This window comes from Sphaeroforma arctica, assembly GCF_001186125.1.
Source record: "Sphaeroforma arctica JP610 unplaced genomic scaffold supercont1.10, whole genome shotgun sequence".
Taxonomy (NCBI): domain Eukaryota; class Ichthyosporea; order Ichthyophonida; genus Sphaeroforma; species Sphaeroforma arctica.
The window spans coordinates 96,440-110,911 of record NW_014040548.1 but is presented as its reverse complement, the minus strand read 5'-3'; the positions used below and the strand labels follow the sequence as shown (position 1 = coordinate 110,911).

The window sequence follows — 14,472 nt, the reverse complement described above, 5'->3', positions numbered from 1 at the left end:
ATTCGGAATGAATAAACGAAATGAGTCGTTTAGTAAAGTTAGGTATGCCTCGTGAAAACAGCAATACTCTGAGGTATTGTGAGGCTGAGACATTGCCTATAAGTAATCCTCTCAGTACTGTTTTCGCCGAAGGGATTTTATTTTGTGTTTCGTTGTCGCTCTATTAGAAACTATGGTATGTTTCGTTGGGGCGAATCCGAGAGACTCATAAAATCCTATCTAGAAAAAAAAGAATGGAGAAAAGGAAAATACTCCTGATGTCCATAGAGATAATATAATTTTTTTTCAAAGGAGTTAAGTTACAATGTTAGTATATATGGTGTGGCTCTCATAGCCGTTGTAGTGGTTTGGGGAAGATCGATAGGAAGAGATGGTCAGTAAATTCCCTGTTGAAGCTTGGACCAAGTGAGTCGACAATGGAGGAGTTACAATGTTAGTATATATGGTGTGGCTCTCATAGCCGTTGTAGTGGTTTGGGGAAGATCGATAGGAAGAAATGGTCAGTAAATTCTCTGTTGAAGCTTGGACCAAGTGAGTCGACAATGGAGGATAAGCGCTGGGTCAATTCAGGCCGGTGCTGACAAAAAAACTGACACCATTGAGTGTGCCACGTATTCGCTTTCTGACCTACTAAAAATCGTACCCACCTCTGTGGTTCGTATCGGGTCTTTATCGTGTAGTGCTGTGAAATGGGTTAGTGCAGAGTACGAAATGCCAAGTAGGACCAGGTTATCCGTCATAATTCGGTTGAGGAGCGAGGTTGGGGGTGAACCGACACCGCACCAGACCACGGATGCACTCGGTGTGTGCTGGTTTGCCTGTATTGGAAGTATCATAGGCGGAACCAACAGGCGCGATGAATTGGTTTGGACCGAAATTTGGAAGTAGTACTACAACAGCGTGATTAGCCGGGGTATAGAAAACATATGTTGATATGTCAGAGTACGTAAAACGTACTCTTAAAAGTACGTAAGCTCAATTATCCTTAAAATGAGTTTTAACGGTTTTATTAATTAATACCCATACCATTTTACATACCAGATATTTGGACAAGGCCATTAAAAGGCCCCAGTAAAATACCAAACATAAGATTTGGTCTAGTTCTATTAATAGAACTATATTTACTTTCCAAATATATTTTTATCTGAATATTTCGGTAGCGAGATGGCTTAACCGAACCTAGGTTACTAAGGACTATTAGCGTTGCTTAGTTTATCCTCCGTTCAGCCAACCAGATGTGTCAGTCTGATGAAGGCAAAGTCTATTAAAGTCCGGTACGAAGCGTGATAACATATCCAGTAAATGGTTATGTATCCCTGGTAGATGTTTGATATCAAAATGAAACTTTGATATTGTATCATGCCATCGGCTCAGTAATTGAGAGTCTGGCTTCATTTCCTTCATATATTGAAGGGACTTCTGATCACACTTCAGCGTAAAAGCTGTTCCGTATAAGTAATCGCGGAAGTGTGTTAAAGCTGCTACTATGGCTAGTAGCTCTTGCTTCACAGTTGGATAATTCAACTGTCATGCATTCATTGGTCGGCTAAAGAATTGTATATACCTAGGTTTATTATCTATAACCTGGTATAGTACACCTCCGAGTACTAAGTCTGATGCGTCCGTTGCTATTTCAAAAGGCACGCCATCGACTGGTACTTGTACAACAGGGGCTTGTTGGACTGCGTGCTTGAGCGCTTTAAATGCGTCATCACACTCTTTAGTCCACAAGTCTCCTAGTTTGCATTTATGACATCTTAAGTGTCCAAAGGGCTTAAGATAATCAGCCAAGTGTGGTACTCCATCTGAAAAGAAGTTTACAACCCCACACATGCTGTTCACATCTCTTCCTGTAGTTGGTGTTCGCCAATCTAATAGGTGTTCCACCTTACCAGGGTCGATTTTAATACCTTCCCCAGATATACGATAGCCTAAGAGCTGTATTTCGCTCATGGCAAAGTGACATTTCTTCTCGTTAATCTTGAAGTTTTTTTTCGTTGAGTCTCTGAAGGACTCGCCTGACTAATGCGGCATGTTCGCCTTAGTCTTAGAAAAGATGACTATGTCATCTATATAGACTTGCACGTTAGGCATGTCTGCAAACATTTCCTCCGTTACTTGTTGGAAGAATTGTGGTAAAGAGTGCAATCCGAAATGTGCACCTCTAAACCTGTATTGTTTACCTTTCCAGGTAAAACTAAAGTACTTACGATGGATTTCATAAATTTGCATTTGATGATACCCCTGTGTTAGGTCTATGGATGTAATTACCGTAGCACCTTCCATTCGTCTCAGTAACTCGTTTATACGAGGAGATGGAAACTATGAGTCGACAATAACTTATTTATTGGACTCATATCTAGGCATACTCTGACTTTCTTAAATGTTCCGTCAGAGTTGTGTTGATCAACTGCCAATAATGCTAAGTTAACTTGCGTTTATTGGTAATTGATTTCGATTACCCCATCGGATAACCATTTCTCGACTTGTTCTTTAACTACAGCTTCGTGTCTCCAAGAAACATAGTTTCTTGAAGGACATTTGAGCTTAGTAAAGTCTACCTTGGTTAAGTCAAGGCTGACATATCCGTCGTTGAAGCGGAATTTCGCCCAGTCGGTTATTTTTATCTTCTTATTTACTAATATAAGATTCATTATCTTATCGGCATAGCCAGGAATTAATTCCTTGACTGCGTCCGATGGTGTTGTATATGGTTTTAGACAATTATCGTCTTACTGATCCTTTAATGGATCTATGTTGTTGGGTAAGCCTGTTACGGTTATACCTAGAGTGAGTAAATCACTCATTCCGACTATTAAGTCGTACTTCTGTGACATCTTAACTGTCACAGCTTGAGTCGTGATATTTCTATCATCGGCCAGGGAGATTTTAACATCTGTGGCCATGGTATCACACTTAGAAGTTTTATCATCTGCTAAAATTAGGTGAGTACTTTGAGTTCGCCATTCAATGTCATCCATTAATGCAAAGCGGTCGGATATACATGAAATTTCTGAACCAGGATCAATCAATGCAAGGACTTTATTTCCGTTGCAATATACAGGGATTACTACACGCTCATCTAAGGAGTCGTTGTATTTTCTTTGTAACGATTGTACGTGATAGTACTTTTACTCCAACTTATGTCGGGCTTTTTGTCGCAAGACTTGGCGTTGTAGCCATTGGTCTTCTCACACTTGTCACACTTAGTAAGAAAGTGTGTACAGGTGGGTGCATGTCTGCCATTCCAATAACCGTTAGGGGTCAATTGGTACATGTCATACCCACACTGTGCGTCGGCACATTCCTTAATCTCCTTAAATGGAAGTTCCTTGTCCTTCGTCTCCGCGCGTGCCCGTTTATTGGGTCGCGTTGATTGAGTGGAGTCGCGAGTACGTGTCTGGTTAGGACGCGTCTGATGAGGTTTATCATCTGACGTCTGGTGTAGAGGTATCCTTGATCAGGGAGCTCGCGCGGTTTCTTATTTACCGCCTGTCCCTTTGAGGTTACTCGGCGTGCGGGGAAAAGAGTGGATACAGTATCATAAAACTGTTCCCACGTAAGTCGGGATAGTTGAAACTTTGTCTCATGTTCCTTGTCTCGAGCCTCAGTTGCGTATTTACGTCGCAACTCGGTGTACAGACTTTCACGGTCGTTGTTCCCTATGTTCTTACAGAAAACATGCATAGCCAGGAACTCGTACCACCGCTATGCCTTGTCCTTTGTTATATCTGGACGTTTAAGGTCAGCATCAAGTTTCAGAATGTAACTCTGAATAGGAGTATTCTCAACTGGTTCAGTTAAGATTGAACTCAGTCCTGGACTGCGCATGTCTTTGCTTAATAAGGACGTAACCAACCAACATACAGCTGGCCAGTCACGACAAGTGTCTAGCTCATGCTGGTGTCGCTGCAGGATCAAGTAACTTGTTCCTGTAGGGTCAAACGATTGCATTAAAGCAGAAATCCATTGCTGGGGAGCGATATCATTCGTCTCCATCATGACCGTGTCAGCGTGTCGAGGTCATGGTTGTTTATAAACTCAACCTGCTTGCTGTTGGCATCCCAGTTCGACTTAAGTCGTCTGATCTGTCCCTCGTACTTCTGGTTATCCCGGAGGTCTTGCCCACGTTGGGCCTGAAGTAACTGATCGATGCGCTTCTGCTTGATCGCGATCATATTAGCAAAATATGATACGCCATCAGCACGGTGCTCGTCATGGGCGATTTCCATCTTAATGGTGTAATCGTCGACCGATTTATTAAGTTCGGTCACCTCGTCAGAGTGGAAATCCTCTGCGGGCTGGTGTAATGCGGTGCGATTGAAGCGATTAAATTCGACATCGTTAACACGTTTACGGGGGTGTTTATTACTCCTTGTAAAGTCCATGGTCGAGGCCTTTCTGTGCTCTGTTCCTTGGATAGTAGTTGGTATTATAATCTTGGGTGATTCATGCGTCTGGATGACATACCCAGTCTTAACTGGTTTCCGACGATTGTCATCCCAGTTGGGTAAAGTTAGCGGAGTAATTTTACCTGCCTCTGGGTCTATAATACCCTCAAGGACGGGCGACTCATGGCCGGGCGTTAGAACAGGCGAATAATTAGCCTGGAGTTCTGGTGATAGTACCTCGTAAGATATAGATACACTGAGCACATCTGGTTCAACTGCCACAGGTGTAGCGCTCAGGCCCTTACGCTTTTCGGGCGTAATTACCAGTCGACGTTCTGTCCACTTCTGTAGGGCTTCAGTAGTGCCCGGAGAAACATGCTCGCGTAAGTGCTGTGCATGTTTTCCCTGATCCATACATTTGATCTACATATTCAACAGTCATGCCTTTCATAAGGGAGGCTGACTGATTCTTAAGATCAGTGTTTTCAGTAGTTAACTTACTTATGCGCGTTGGTTCAGTGGTCTCGGACGTAGATTCGGGTTTGCCACTTGAGCTTGCCTCCTCTTCTGGTTCCGGTATATGTACCTTCTGAGATTCGTCTTTGTTCCCTATAATTGGGGACTTTTCTTTCTGAGTTTCGTCAGAAGAATTGGTTGGGGCGTCTTGAGACGTGTCCCTTGTCTCACTTTTTGGCTTCGTAAATGCAAGCTTCGAAGTTGAGGCAATAGTTGGCCCTCGGGCTCGGATACATCCTTATCCGAGGCATTGTCATGACTATTATTGTCGGAGACAAGTGCTTCGGCTACGGTGCGGTTAAACGCATCGGCAGCAGCAGCGGTTGCTTCTGCGGCAGCGGTAGCTGCTGCAGCGCTAGCGGCTTCTCTTTCCATCTTTTTACGTTCGGCCTTGCGTTTTTTTGCAGGCGTATTGTCTTTCTTTGTCATAATCTTAACTTATGACTTCAGTCTTATTCTCCTAAGGAATGACTGTGCTTAGGAAAAATTTCGTGGTAGTTATCTACCTTACCGTTGAAGTAGTCTAAGTAGTTAATACCTTTGCTAACTTTAAGATGTGTAAGATTCGGTCTATCAAGGCGATATTAACGCCTTAGACGAATTAACGCTTAGGTTAAGTCTAAGTATAATTAAATTCGAGGAAAAAAATAAACGAAATGAGTCGTTTAGTAAAGTTGGGTATGCCTCGTGAAAACATCAATACTCTGAGGTATTGTGAGGCTGAGACATTGTCTATATATAATCCTCTCAGTACTGTTTTCGCCGAAGGGATTTTATTTTGTGTTTCGTTGTCGCTCTATTAGTAACTATGGTATGTTTCGTTGGGGCGAATCCGAGAGACTCATAAAATCCCATCTTTAGAAGAAAAAAAGAAAAGAAAAAAGAAAATACTCTTGATGTCCATAGTTAGTGCATTAACCAATAACTTGCCACTTATCAGGAATTACCGTTGGCTGATCGGAGGATAAACTAAGGAATGCTAATAGTCCTTAGAAACCTATGTTCGGTTGAGCCATCTCGCTGCCGAAGTATTCAGATATAAAAGGTTTGTAAAGTAAATATAGTTCTATTAATAAAACTAGACCAAATCTTATGTTTGGTATTTTACTGGGGCCTTTTAATGACCTTGTCCAAATATCTGATATGTAAAATGGAAAAGGTATTAATTAATAAAACCGTTAAAACCCATTTAAGGAAAACACGTTTATATTACAAGATTCTAATGTGGAGGCCCGGCTTTTACAGTGATAAGTTGCAACGTCTCCGTAAACCACGTTCACCAGATGAGTTACAGGATAATTCTCAGTATGCGGCGAATGTCCCTATTGATACAATTGCACACCGCAAGCACCTTCCTGTTCATCACGACCGCTACTTGGAAGACCCGCAGGCAGTGCAGAACATACGGAGCCTAGCATTACTGCATCGACAGCGGCCGAGATGAAAATGTAAGTTTTTCAACTGACCCAACGGATGATGCAGGCAGGAGCAGACGGACGCATAGACGATGCGCGTGCGCTACAGTATCTAATTCGTGCGTCGAATGAGACTCTGAAGACGTGTTCCAAAACGGTCGACAAACGAACACCGAAGGAATGGCCACCCAACCCACAGGGTAACTATTATTTGGACAATCCACAGAAGATACAGTTACACGCTTTTATCTTGGACTGGCATAAGAATGCGCGATTTCACAAGCTAGAACCGATTCATATGCAAATGAGTTTACACTGAGCTCTACAGCATGAAGGGGCTCCTAAGGCGCTATTGAATTTTATTGTGGAAAACGAGCAAAAATTACAGTCTATGACATTTGAGGATGCCCCTGCTTTTATTGTACGTACACAAGAGCAAGACCTGGAGGATAATGCATACCGACAGGTGTTGCTTGATACTCAGATTTGTGATTTTGAGCGCCAGGTGGTATTCATGGAAATGCGACAGTATGAGAACCCCCTACAAGTACACCGCAACCATGGTTTACTTAATCTTATACGCCAAGCTGCAGGTGGGGCGTACTACCGGGATACTCTTCGAATGCATCCACAGTGGCGAAACTACTCGTCTGAAAAGATGCGTGATGTATTCCGTGTGAACATTGACAAATCAGGGGAAAATCGCCGAGACAAGTTTTCGCGACCTCTACGACTTCTGGGGAACTCGCGATCGCGTTCAAATTTGCGTACGGAGGCGAATACACGCGCCTACATCGAACCCACGGGTTCGTTGTCGATCATGTGCGCAAAACATTCCGCCGGGACCAGGACATGCAAGTCGTTGTCCTTACTTACAACGAGCACTGATCCAGGCTAGCACAGGTAGCCGCACACAAAATGGTGGAGCTACAGTTCAACGCACATCGGCTACAAGTATATCGACACGCGGGACTCGCGGATCGGGTACTAACTTTCGACCCAGTGTTAACTTAGTGGACGGTGATATTATGCCTGATCAACCAACCACCGAGACAGGGGAGACTGAAGTGATGCACATTCATGATTTGGTCGATGAGTCGTATCTGCAGAGTAGCGATGAGTTGATGGAAGAAGAGCCGACACCCGATGGTTGGGAAGTTGGAACAGATTCGGAGTGACAGGCTGGGTTGCCTGATGAGAACATGTGCATGTCATTTGGTCATACGGCAACAAGAATATTTACAGTAAAAGATAAATTGTTTCCTACTGACAACCGTGTATATGTTACTTTACAAGTGAACGGACATGACATGCGCACCCTTCTTGACACGGGGGCCAACCGTTCAGTCATCACTCAGGCATCCGCAGCTAAGGCACACCTCTCTATTACACCACCGGCCAAGGATAGTTACATATACTTGGCGGACAAAGCCTCCAGAACTTCACGCTTGGGCAAAACAAAAGCAACAACGGTCCAGTACGGGTCAGCTGCCACTGAGGGTTGTACATTTGAACTTATGAACCTACCGAATGACATTTATATAATACTGGGTATGGATATTATGGGTGAGTTAGGGTTAGGCTTAACCGAATTAGAACCTTCATTTCCAGAGATTAATCGTAATGTTATGGATGAACTCCCGAAACCGATCAATCTTCGAACGGCCCCAGACTTGTCCGAGCCAGATAATATACGCCTACGCCTACGCCAACACCTGGATGCTAATGACACTATCCTGGATGCAGCTCGCTGCACACTCCCGGGTAGTGAGGTGACACTCCCTATTCCTCGGAATAAACACCTGGGCCTACGTCGGCAGACAAGAAAATTTGTATCTGACAAATACAAACCACATGTATCGAAGCAAGTAGACAAATGGGAACACGAATTGGTCACCAATCGTCGGACATCGGCGTCGATTGTTAACCTTCCTTTGTTGGCAGCACCATCATTCACACCGTTGGGTGAAGTTATTAAGGTGCGCGTGTGCTTAGACCTGCGGCAGATCAACGCTCTTATTCCGGGCGATCAGTTTACGCTTCCAAAGGTCAACGAAATCATCGGCAACCTGAAGTGCAAGCGTTACTACACCACGTTGGACTCATCGGCCGCATACCATCGGTTACCGGTGCACGTCGATTCGCAGCACATGTTTTTGTTTACATGAGACAGTCAACAGTACTCGTTTACGTCGGCTCCCTTTGGCTCGACGACACTCACGTCACAATTTCAACGCACAATCAGTAATTTGATGGCAGGACTGGACGTGCAATGCTATGTTGATGATCTAATAATTGCATCGGACGAATACGAGGAGCACATTGCTACGGTTCAAGAGGTCATTCGACGCCTGACGGATCAAACTTAATATCAGAAGAAATGTCACTTCAGGTTGGACTTTCCTGTTGATGGTGTACCACTTGAGTTAGAAACGGATACAACCGATTATGGGATTGGTGGCGCATTGTTTCAATAAATTGACGGACGCAAATTACCTGATGTTCTTCTTAAAAACTCTCAACAAGGCACAGCAGACATATGCAACCCCGATGAAAGAGTTATTAGCACTTGCCTACGCTTTGGCTCACTTCCATGATCATCTCATTGGACAGCGGTTTACTGTACACACCTACCATAAGGCTCTCATATACATGAACATTCAGCTGAAGCTGAATAGTATGTTGCAGCGATGGCATCATATTATTGCACAGTTCAACTTTACTATTACACATGTACCTGGAGAACTGAACAAGTTACCAGACATGCGGAGTCGTGTTCATGAGGGCACGGCGGATATAAACTACCCCGCAGTGTTCTATACGTCATGTTGGAAGTTGTTTCCGGATTTCTTTGACCAGATCCAGAAGCACTTTGGACCAAACGACGCCGATGCCTTTGCCTCGAGTCATAACGCTTAGCTTCGCCAATACTGGTCGTACGACAAGGATGGCGGGGCGTTTGAGTTTAACTGGAGTAAATACAACGCATGGATGAACCCAACGTTGCGTCTTACACATAAGGTGTTGCGTAAGGTGTTGAAGGACAAGGCGTCGGCAACAATATGTTTACCGTTGAACACACGTGTGCCATGGTTCCCTTTACTTCTATCGATGATGCAAGCAGACCCGCTACTTATCCCACGTATGGCTCACACATTCTTGAAGCACGGCTCACAGGCTTGTGGTATATACCCGTTTTAGGGTTTAGCCGAATCGGTAAAAACATTGGCCCTCCATCTGGATACAAATTCAATCCATCGTTTTGGTGTGACTTAGGGTTGGAGGTACCTCTATGTGAAGACGCTAGTACACGTTATCAGGAAGATTGGGCACAACCGGTGATGACGAAACGAACGCGACAGATCGCTGCACAGATTCCTGAAATATGTGCGGGTGCTACAGTGATGAATCATCCAGGGCACGAGGAAGCGAACCGTCGGGTTCAGTTGACATTACAATTTCATGAACAAGGACATCCGGCCCCAGCAGTTACAGTACGCGCGACGATGGACATAACTGGGACCAGATGCTTCCAATCACAGAAGAAGTCCTCAAGTTATGTCGCACATGCTGGAGCAACAATACGATTTTATCCGTTAATGAATATTACCGCTCGGTACCCCTAGGATCATATACACATGGATCTCATTCCTATGGCGTTCACATCCACTAAAGGAAACAAATTTATTTTACATGTGCTTGATGTGGCGGCTACTCTATTCTAAGGGCGATACCTGCGAAGGATGCAAAGACAGTGGCGGCAGAGTTAGTGTCAGTGTTTGGTGAGCATGGATTTCCTCGTAAGATTCAGAGTGACGAGGGCACCGAATTTGTAAACAATATTGTCCAATCCATCACACGAGCGTTGGGCATTATACACAAGACGTCCCAACCATACCGCCCGCAGAAGTTGGCGCGGCGGAACGCCGACATAAGGAAATCCACAAATGCGTGCGCGCATAGTGTGTTGGTTGTCCGGAGTTGTGAGATGAACGTCTACCGTTTACTATGTTATACCAGAACCTTCGGATATCACGACGTCACAAATCAGCACCATTTAGCGTTTATTTTGGTCGACGACATGTCCCGTTTGCAAACATGACTGATGACTTACCTGGTCATATTCCTACCACGAATGATGCATGGTTAAAGAGGCAGGATGATTTGGAGAAGACTATCTTACCAAAACTTCATCTGAAAACGATTAAGTATACTGATGTCATAGCAGAGGCTACGGATCAGATGCGTAAATTTGATTTGACTCAATGTAAGACGGGAGACGTCGTCATGATACTCGCTCAGGGAGCGACGACCAAAGCCATGAAACCACTGCTTGGTCCGTACGTAATCCATAGTCGGGAAAATCAGAGCTACCATCTACGAGCAAAGGATAGCAGCAAGCCGCCTGAGCTCAGAGACCGACCCGTGAATGTGGAGATTATTCGGCTTGTGCATCGGGCTACGGAGCCACTACTCGATGAATCTCTATGGAGAGAGGGCGGCTCGACATTTCGACACATCATATCGCACCGTCATAATGAGGCGACTCAGCAATCGAAATATTCGGTACGCTGGTTGGAAGGATCTCCTACATGGATGACAGCCGATGCCTCTGACGATCCCAACGTCGTGCCCGCATATCGCAAATGGATTCAAACGCGTGAGAGTCGACGACAACGACGCCTGGTACAAGGTTAGAGCAGCCTGGGTCGATGGTATGTCTGGCCGAGGTTGCGTTCTTGCTGCGTGCATGGGTGATGACAACACACTCATGTAACCGATAGTCGATGTTAGAGGAATGATATTCTTGTAATAAAAGCTGTTATATACAGAATAGACACCTGTAGTAGAACATATATGATGCACTGAGCTGCACAGATCACTATTAGAAGACACATTGCTTACACACATTACGATAGATAAACATGATACATATTCGACAACAACGGAAATAATATAAGTAATTTGATGCATCATACACTATAAGAAGACAACAAGCACATATAAACATACAAGGGCTTACACTAGTGTCATAGTAATATACGTGCAACACTAATACAATAGACATAGAAACAAGCAGACACACGACGTCATACGTCGCTAAACATGAGCCGTGGTGGTGAGTGGCAAGTATATCTGTAAGCTTAGGGTACAGGCGAGCACCCTGTTGACTCTAACTCAGTGGCGAGCAACCCTGAGGACACGGCGCATTGAACTTTGCGTAGGCACTTTGAAGTCGGTGAGCAGCTGCAGCCTCGCTAGCGTGCTGCATGGCACTATCACAGTCGACAGAATATACCATATGGTTATTTAGATGCTGAGAGTACAGGCGAGCACCCTGTTGACTCTTACTCAGAGGTGAGCAACCCTGAGGACACTTCGCATTGAACTTTGTCCTAACACTTAAGAGTCGGTAGGAACTCGCAGCCTCAAGCGTGTTGCATAGTCGCTATGAATGGTGTTGATTTGGATAGCATTATTACGTACCCAACGATACCACGGGTAGCATTATTACGTAGACTGCGGAACGTGTACAACATGATTACGCAGCAGGCGGAACATGTGTGACGTGTCACGCAGGAGGCGATACAGTTGAGACACTACTACGTAGACGACGGAATATGCGTAACCCTATTGGTGTGGCAGGCGGAACATGTAAGGCGCTGTGACGGAGTCACGGAAAGCGTGCCCATCTCAAGTATGCTCATGAGAACATCACACCACGCGCACATCATACATAACACCTCAAATCATTAAGAACAAGCGCAGACCAGAATAAGTAGGTTTAATGGTATACTACGATATGGCCGGGCACGACAAGGAGTTGTCGCTGATACCCATGGTTGGTGAGCGTCACATATATAGGTGTCGCACACGGTCAAATCTGTAATGAGAGAAGAAAGAAGACAGTACAGTATTATTTGTTATTATATAGTAAAATGGTAACCGCCCGCAACATAGGCGGATGAAGGAGAACACTCTGTATTAACTTTCACAAACATTATGCTTTTAGTCTAATGCGGTTCACAATTTTAGTCTAATGCGTTTTACGCTTTTAGTCTAATTCGTTTACGTATATATTTACAGAACAACGGGGCCTAAAAATGGGCCTAATTATTTCATATATCTTTTTTCAAAAAACAATAGAAAACGGTTTCACAACCGTTTACGTGTTACAATGAACGTTAACACTCGTAAACATACAATAACCAATATATAACTCACAGCTAAAACACGGATATCTCAGCAAATACGCACGCTACGACACTCATCTTTTCACACATATTAGAGGAGGTCCTGCGCGTTATAGATAGAGGGCTTACGCATAACAAATCAACATAGGGTCACACGTATACGTGTTTGAAATCGAGATCACATTCAATCGAATACAATCACATTCAATCGAATACAATCACATTCAATCGAATATAATCACATTCAAAAGAAATGACACTTTAATTTATGGATAGATTTAACATGGAAGTTCTTCATAAACAGATATGAAGTTATAATACATTACAAATGAACATAGACTAGTGGCTGATTCGGACCAGTAAATCTCAATTTGGTTACGGACTAGATTAAGTTGCATACACATGGTACAGTGATTATAACGGAGTCGTTCATGTTACAAGGTGTATAACAACAACGAATACCAGACATTTTTTTACTACGGTATCATGGATAATAATTCCATGGTATAACATACTTATACCTAGGATATGACGTCACATGAGATACACAGCTTGAAACTGGTTCATGCATTAATGATTTAGATTGAATATCAATTGTCAATGATAATTGTTTTAACTATAATCACTCATATACGAAAGAACACAAGAAACAAAGGATACTTTTATGGGTACGATGATATACACGGTTACATATGCTAATAGGATCATAAATACAATTAGTTATACCGAAATTTAAATTTTTTTATTTAACATAACATATACAGACATAGATGACCACGGCAATTCATATAGACGGCACATATCAACATAGTAGCGTACACATAATTATACTGAACTCATAATTCAAGAGATGCATGAAATCACAATAATAATATGTAAATGGTTACACATACAATAATACTTAGAAAGAGGGACTAGGTGGATCCTCTGTGGCATAACTTTAAACGATAGTATCCGCCTCCGGCACCTCTTATCGACACGCCATTTATCCACATCCTTCAATACGAGCCACACGGACATACATCGCTATTATACTACTCTGAAAACAATTATGAGAAATACATACACGGTAAGGGAACCTATATATTAGCTACGTGTTCACAGCATCACAAACACATTTTCATAGTACTTTCTACTAACAAATAGGCTGTGGTCAGAATACAAGTACTTAGGGTTTAGTAGTTTATTTTAGTTAGTATAGCTTTTTACAGTTTATCAGAATAATCTGATAAACTTAGGTTTTGCTGACTATTACAGCACATGACTTATGACTCACTCTTAGAGTCACTAATTTTACAATTACTAATAAATGAGCAACGTCTCCCTCTCTACGGAGGAAGAACGTAGCGATACAGTTATTGAAGCTTTCGTTTACCACATTTTTAACTTACCAAGGAAGTTGTGAGTTTATTAGTAATTAAGAAATAAGCTACGTTATAATAATTGAATGAAATTTTTTAGTTTTTTCTATAGGAATAAGACGAACAAAGAAAGATGACGTCGAATTATAATAGTGAAAGTAAGATGGCACTGCAAAATGACGGAATCTTTCACAATCCACACGCGGTAGAAGACGACAGTGGGTACGCCAGTAGTGACGCTAGTGCCACAATGCCATCCTTGATGTCAAATAGTAACAGTGAAGAGGAAGAGACGCCGAGACTGAGCGATCAGCACGTCCGATGGGATCAGCAAAGGGAATCTGAGGCGACCAATGGACGCTTCAGGCTAAATCGAACAAGTATGGCCAAACAGCTCGAACGATTTAGGCTCCGGCCTAACCTTACTGAGACTTCAAGATCGAAGACAGATTTTGACACTACGACCGCACCCAAAGAGCCCACGAACGAACCCAAGGAGCAACCGAATCAGGAGCAGGCATTAGAAGTTCAAGAAATAAAAGGACAGGGCCAGCAGGGCCAAACGGCTAAGACGAGGGTCCAGCCAGACGATTAG

At 43.4% G+C, this 14,472-nt stretch overlaps 1 protein-coding gene across 1 annotated transcript; it reads left to right on the top strand.

The window, feature by feature from the left end:
* Positions 1-14,010: 14,010 nt before the first annotated feature.
* Positions 14,011-14,472, top strand: SARC_00354 (hypothetical protein; the record flags this gene model as incomplete). Its single annotated transcript, XM_014305957.1, has 1 exon — positions 14,011-14,472. The coding sequence occupies one exon, from the start codon at positions 14,011-14,013 to the stop codon at positions 14,470-14,472; it is 462 nt and encodes a 153-aa protein (XP_014161432.1).